This window comes from Bidens hawaiensis, unplaced genomic scaffold (assembly GCF_021521415.1).
Source record: "Bidens hawaiensis isolate Kalapana, Puna unplaced genomic scaffold, B.hawaiensis_p1.1 tig00052444_1, whole genome shotgun sequence".
NCBI lineage: Eukaryota > Viridiplantae > Streptophyta > Magnoliopsida > Asterales > Asteraceae > Bidens > Bidens hawaiensis.
Window position 1 is genome coordinate 47,543 of NW_027499432.1, and position 7,253 is coordinate 54,795.

Consider the following 7,253-nt stretch of genomic DNA (forward strand, 5'->3'; position numbering starts at 1 on the left):
TTAAAAAGAAAAATCATACACCTTTAGATAAAATGATTAATTTCAAAGAATGAAATTTTCACTTTAGTTTTGTTTTACATAAAGATTAATAAAGCTAAAGTCAGTTAATATAGATAGTTTGTTTTTTGAGGGACAATTTATTTTAACTCTTGGTCAGTTATGCATTCCATTATCTAGAGTTAAAAGCACAAATAATGTGAGTGTATTAAGTTTTGATATAAAAAGTAAAGTTACAAATAAAACTACAAATATTGTGTACAATAAAATATTTAGAAATTTATGAATATTTAACAACATTTTATTTCATATTGTGTAATGTATAATTTATTATACCGTATAATATATATTTATATCCGTTGAACATAATTTTTTATATTTGACATTGTGTTATTATTTAAATTTATTTATTTCAACCCGTGTACCATACGGGTAACTAACCTAGTTTGTGAATATATATAGACTATATTTATGAATATAGATCATCAGTTGTGCAATACTACTATTAGGTTATCATAGCCTAGTTTGCTCAAAGCCTAAGCGTCGCCATACCTTTTCCTTCGATCTTCAGCCTTGCTGTTACCATTTATTCGATCGTAAATCCAACATGATGAACATCAACAAGAAAGACAATTACCAGCAAGAACAACTGAACAAGCCTATGAGCCTTCATCTGTGTATACCGTAACCAATGTTAAGAACGAAATCAGAACTCTTGATGGAACAAAGGTAACATATTCATCATGGATTTAACTTTTTAAACTTCAAGCTTGTGCATACAAACTTTTTAGACTATTTTGAAGGAACTCACCCTCCATTCAAACCGATGACTACTACGGTCAATGGGGTGAGATCAATGCCTTACTTTTGCAGTGGATACACAACACGATGTTTGATGATTTATTTGTCCAGGTTCTTAAACCGACACGACATTATCCAGACAAACTTCCTTAACAATAAGGGTTCTCATGTTGCAATCATAAAACATGAATTATCTAATCTCCTTGTATCATCATGTGCATCTATTGAGGCCTATAATCGAAAGTAAAAAAAATTCCTAAAAAAAACCTCCATGACTGCCCCTATTAAAGTAGTGATGACTTGAAGCATGTTAAAAGAGTGTTAAAACTTAAACTTGATTTTAAAATATTTTCAACTTCCTAGCAACTATTAATTTATAGAAGTAAAATCAAATCGACATTAATCTGTGTCACCCTTTTTTAACAGTAATTTTAGATCACTGACGGATCACTAACTCATACGATAATCTCCATTACATCCTCAAGAGGAAACCCAACAATATGTGGAAAAAACCCCTTGGCTGAACTTTAACCCAATTGTCTCAAATGATATTTGAACTCAAGACCTCCTCCTTATTAAATTGAAGTCTGTGGATGACTCATCCAAACTACGAGATCATTGGCCTTTATCACCCTTTAATTCTAAGCTTTATTCATTATTTCTAATCACCCATTTTCTATTTCTTTTCATTTTATTCTAACATGTAGGTAAATATAAAACATAGCGTGTTAGTTGTAAAACAAAAAAATAAAGAAACAGAAACAACTAAAAGAACAACTACAAAAAAGTTTCATCTGACAGAAGTAATTGATGTTTAAAATATGTTGTCACTATTTATTTTTCATATTCCCAAACGAAGGTTATATAGGCCGAATTAAAACATGACTAGACCATAATTTGATTCTTTAGCAAGGGTGTGCATAAAAAAAATGTGTTAAAAAGGTGTATGAATATAAAAAATGACGTATGAATAATCAATACCTTTTTAAAAGATCAACTGCCAACCCCAAACCTACTTTAAAAGGTTGACTTTTGATTTTACCAACTCATTTACGGTGTGTTGTAGTATGATTTTATTTGATTAATATCATACTATTTCATATGGTATGATATTAATTATAGTGTTAATGATTTAATTTTAGAAAAATTAATTACTTTAAATTTCTAAAAGATTTTGTTAAATATTATTAAATGTAATTAAGAAAGTATATATAGTTTAGCGAATAAAATTATGGTTTGATGTGATTCACATCATATAATATCATATAATGTTATATAAATTCGATATTAGCTATAGTACTAATTATGTAATTTTACATAAAAAAATTATATACTTCTATATTTCTTCAAGATTTTATTAATAATTATCAAATGTAATGTAGAAAGTAAATATAATTTGATGAATAAGATATATCTGAGCCAGAGTAATTGATTGTTTCATTTGACTCGATGTAAAAAAAGTTTCATTGAAGCTGAAGTAATTAATCGTTTAAATTTTAGGTTAGTATATATTTTTCACATTCTCAAATGAACATTATATAGATTTAGCAATTATAAGTTTGTTCGACACAATACAGCATGGATAAATAAGTGATTCGAGTCGAAGTTAAAAAAGATCAACTATTAATCCAAGACTTGTTTTAAAAGGTTGACTTTTCATTATAGAAGCTCACTATCATATCATAAGACGATATAATATTAATTAATTATAAGGATTTAATTTTAGAAAATATTTTAGTTACTTTAGAAGTTGTAGAAGAGAAGAATTCATTAAAAATATATAAAAAGAAACTATATGATATTGAGGGTAATAAGAAGTGTGAGAAGCCATAAATAATTGACATGTGTCAAGTGTGGACCAAAAAGAAAAGGGTATTGAGGTAATTGAACACATTTTCTCTCTCCACATGCAAGACACATGTTAATACCCCCATCATTTTAGAACGTCTATAACTTTTTCGTATGATATTTAAAAAAAAATTCATCATAATAACAAGCGTTTTTTATCTTTAATATGAGTATGATTTTGTTATATAAAATTTAAAACAAAAATTACGTTATTGTGTCTTTTCGCACACCATTGTGTCTTTTCGCTTATCATTGTGTCTTTTCGCACACCATTGTGACTTTTCGCTTATCATTGTGTCTTTTTTCGTCATTGTGTCTTTTCGCACACCATTGTGTCTTTTCGCATACCATTGTGTTTTTTCGCTTATCATTGTGTCTTTTCGCACACTATTGTGTCTTTTCGCTTATCTTTGTGTCTTTTTTCGTCATTGTGTCTTTTCGTACGCCATTGTGTTTTTTCGCACACCATTGTGTCTTTTCGCTTATCATTGTGTCTTTTTGAGTCATTGTGTCTTTTCGTACACCATTGTGTCTTTTTGCGTCATTGTGTCTTTTCGTACACCATTGTGTCTTTTTTCGTCATTGTGTCTTTTCGCACACCATTGTGTCTTTTGCTTATCATTGTGTCTTTTCACTTATCATTGTGTCTTTTTTTCGTCATCATGTCTTTTCGCACACCATTGTGTCTTTTCGCTTATCATTGTGTCTTTTTTTGTCATTGTGTTTTTTCGTCATTGTGTCTTTCAACTCGTCATTATGTTTTTTTAAATAATAATAACACCGTTGTGTAATAATAATATGTAAAAATAACGATAAAATAACAACAAATTATCTAATATATAAAACACAATGATTAATACATGTTACACAATAACTTGAAACGTAAAACACAATGGTGAATAGGTATAACACAATGACCTAAAACGTAAGACACAATGGTGAATACGTATAACACAATGACCTAAAACGTAAGACACAATGGTGAATATATATAACACAATGAAAACAACATATTACACAATGAACAACAAAAAACACAATTAAAAACCCATTAATTTTTTTTATATAACAATATGATACTCATATTAAAGATAAAAAACGCTTATTATTATGGTGAATTTTAAAAAAAAAAAATAATGTCGTATGAAAAAGTTATAGAAATTTTAAAATGATGGGGGAATTGGCATGTGTCTTGCATATGGAGAGAGAAAGTCAACAAATGTGGGTTATTACCTTCATGCCCTTCCATCAATTTTTAGTTATTAAACTAATTTTAGTCATTCAAATTTAAGATCAATAGACTAAATTCATTCTCACATTTCTCATTTTTATTGTCTTTTGTATTTTAACTTTACCCATAATATTGATTATAGTAGTTAATACTCTAGTTTTATAAAAGATTTTATGTACATTGAAATTCATATTTGATCCCAAAATTACAAAAAGTAAAATAATATTTAGAGAATAAGATTTATCTAGAGGAGGATCCGTCGTTCCTATTTTAATTGGGTGGTAAGGTGGTATGATGTAAAAGGGGAGGTCATGGGTATTGGTTCAATACCCATGGTGTAAAAATAAGAAATTAGCTGTTCAAAAAAAAAAAAAAATCCAGAGGAGGATCCACGTCCGTCGGTTACAAACTCCAAGACCATATACCACATGGGATCCACCTGTCACATATCTTTTTAATATATATACAAACACACCTATACGTACATTCAATTCACTATCTGTATCTCTATCCATCTCTCGCTTTCTTACCAACACATGTAATAATATTCAGACAAACAGGATATTATTATTATTATTCATTCGTTCACCGGCAACTTAATTCAACCGGATTAGTAGGTAAAATATTCAATCTCTCAATTCACTGTGCAAATCAATTGATTAATCTGCTGTTGAATTCACAGAGAGAGAAAGAAAACAATCATGTCGCAATCGCAGGCGGTTGATGACTCGACTTCCGGCGAGATCATGTTGTTCGGAGTGAGAGTGAAGGTAGATCCGATGAGGAAGAGTGTCAGTATGAACAATCTCCCGCAGTATGAACAACCGCCGGTGGCTAATAACAATCTCGATGTCTCCGCCACTGATACCGGCTATGCTTCCGCCGATGACGCCGTCCGTACGCAATCCAACGGTGGCAGAGAACGCAAACGAGGTGAGAATAATTAAATCGGTGGATTAGTTGATGATATCAAGTATGAATTTGAGTTGGGTTAAACTAATTATCGAACCCGTTAGAATGTCGAAATCCATAGATTTTTTTTTTAATTTTTTTTTTAAGAATTGGCTCCTTTTATATTTCATAGAAACATCCCAACGATTTACAATGAAGTGTCAGGTAAGCGGGCAACAAGCTGCGCCGCAACCCTCTTTTGGATAGCAAACCCAATCCGACTAAAAACAAAGTTTTGATTCTTATGGGCTGATACGTTACTATACATAACTTTCTAAACCCTATTCAAAAGGTCCACGGCATCCGGAGCTAAGAAACCAAAAGTGTCAAAGGCGAAGGGGGATAAACACGTGTTGATTCTCCAAACAAGCTCTCTCGTGTTTAGCAACCTTGCCCGATACCGCCTTCAATGCTGCCTGGCCTGCTACAAATCCAGTGTCCCTAATCCCAACAAGAGGGGACACTCCTGTGAGGTCGACACAAGCGTGTTTTCCCCTTACCTACCCAAAAACAAGTATATCGGCCGGTTGTAATGTAGATCTTCCTTCTTGAAGATCCGTAAGAAAGTTTACGGGGGCTTCCTTTTTAGCCGAAATTCCGGCTCGTTTAAGAACATCGCATAGAACATCCCTCACCAAATCATGCATGTACTTAAACCCAGACAACTCTTTGCAGTGAACCGCATGCTTGCCAAAAGAATCCAAACAAACCTTACGGCAAACCGGGCACGGCTCATCTACCGGAAACAAAGGGATCATTAACCGATACTTCAGGATGGCCCGGTACTCCAAAGCCGACATATGTTGGCCCAATCCTTCAATAGGGAGAACACTTAAGAAATCTTGAGCCCGAGGAGCCCGAAGACACTCAAACACCGCTTTCTGACGAGAGGATAAATCAAACTTCATTTCCAAACTCTTAATGATTCCATAGATTAAATAGTCAGCGACCCAGAAATCGCTATCGCTAGGACTAATGATTAATCGGGATTAATTGGATTGAATTTACACTTCCTATATAAAATTTTCGATTTTGACCAAATAATGATCAATCTGTGACTGATTAATTGGGATTTTTACAACCATGCCTAAGGTCTATGAAGTATGAATTGGTGTTAGAATAATGAAATCGGTAGACTAATTAATTGGTGATCTAGGGTTTATCTAATCACATATCGATCGTGTACAGGGATTCCATGGACTGAAGACGAACACAAACTGTTCCTTCTAGGGTTACAAAAAGTAGGCAAAGGAGACTGGAGAGGAATCTCTAGAAACTTCGTGAAGACGCGTACCCCTACGCAAGTCGCCAGCCATGCTCAGAAGTACTTCCTCCGCAGGACAAACCTCAATCGACGCCGCCGTAGATCTAGCCTGTTCGATATCACTACCGATTCGGTAAGTCATGTTATAACTCAATCACACTGATTTAGATTTATGTACATTGTTTATTGAATTGTAATTAAGCATCTAATTAGTACTTTGGTATTTTGATTATCAGGTTGCTGCTATTACGCCAATTGAAGAACAACAACCATCAATGGTTTCTTCAGAACAGATATCTTCCGTTAACGGAGGATCTAAACCTAATCCTAATCCTAATCCATCACCAATGCTGAATCTAAACTTGAACCGGTTACCGGTGTCTCTGAATCTTTCTCTGTCATTCGATACGGGATTCAAGAATGGAGATAGCATGATCAGTGTTAATTAAAGATGATGAAGTGAAAAAGAGTAATAAGCATAGGGAAGTCAGTCAGGTAATTAGTTATTGACTTAAAAAAGTTAATCTTGTGTTAATTATCTATGTAAACCTTAATTTACTAGTATATGGTGTTTTGTGTCTACCCTGATGGTGTGATGTATGTTTTGTGACTGGTAAAGAGGGGAACTAATAAGTGTCCCGTTTTGAAAGGTGGGGTTGGATCATATGAGTGGCTTATATGGCATGAGGTTAAATATCTACATGTGGTCAATTGTGAGCAACCATTATATGGCAAAATATTGTAGCAATGATATGGATTTATTGTGTTTCTTGTTGTGTGTCACGTGTAGGGGTGATAATTCCAAATACAATACGAAAGAAAATATCAGGTTTTACGATTTAACTTGTGTAATAAGGGTCGGGTCGGGTTTGAGTTGTTATATCTAACATGTTTGATTGTGGTTAGGTTGTATTGAAATTAAACTAAAATGTCAGTCCGTTTAAAATTAGAATAAGCTTAAAAAAGGATGTATGACTGGCAAGTTAAATAGGTCAACCCATATATAATCTATTTAACATGTTTACAAATGTATCACAACTAAAGCTTGATGTTTACATTTTATTTAACTTGATTAAGACTCAAATCGCATTTTCAGTAAAATGAGTAGTGGGCTCAAAGTTTTACATTTGTATAGTTTTACGTTGATATTTTTGAAACACA

General features: G+C 32.7%; 1 protein-coding gene across 1 annotated transcript; it reads left to right on the forward strand.

The window, feature by feature from the left end:
- Positions 1-4,578: 4,578 nt before the first annotated feature.
- LOC143599630 (transcription factor MYB1R1-like) lies at positions 4,579-6,541 on the forward strand. The gene is made up of 3 exons (XM_077077540.1): positions 4,579-4,810; positions 6,017-6,225; positions 6,329-6,541. Exons 1-3 carry the CDS (start codon positions 4,579-4,581, stop codon positions 6,539-6,541), a joined length of 654 nt encoding a protein of 217 aa, XP_076933655.1.
- The last annotated feature ends 712 nt before the right edge of the window (positions 6,542-7,253 follow it).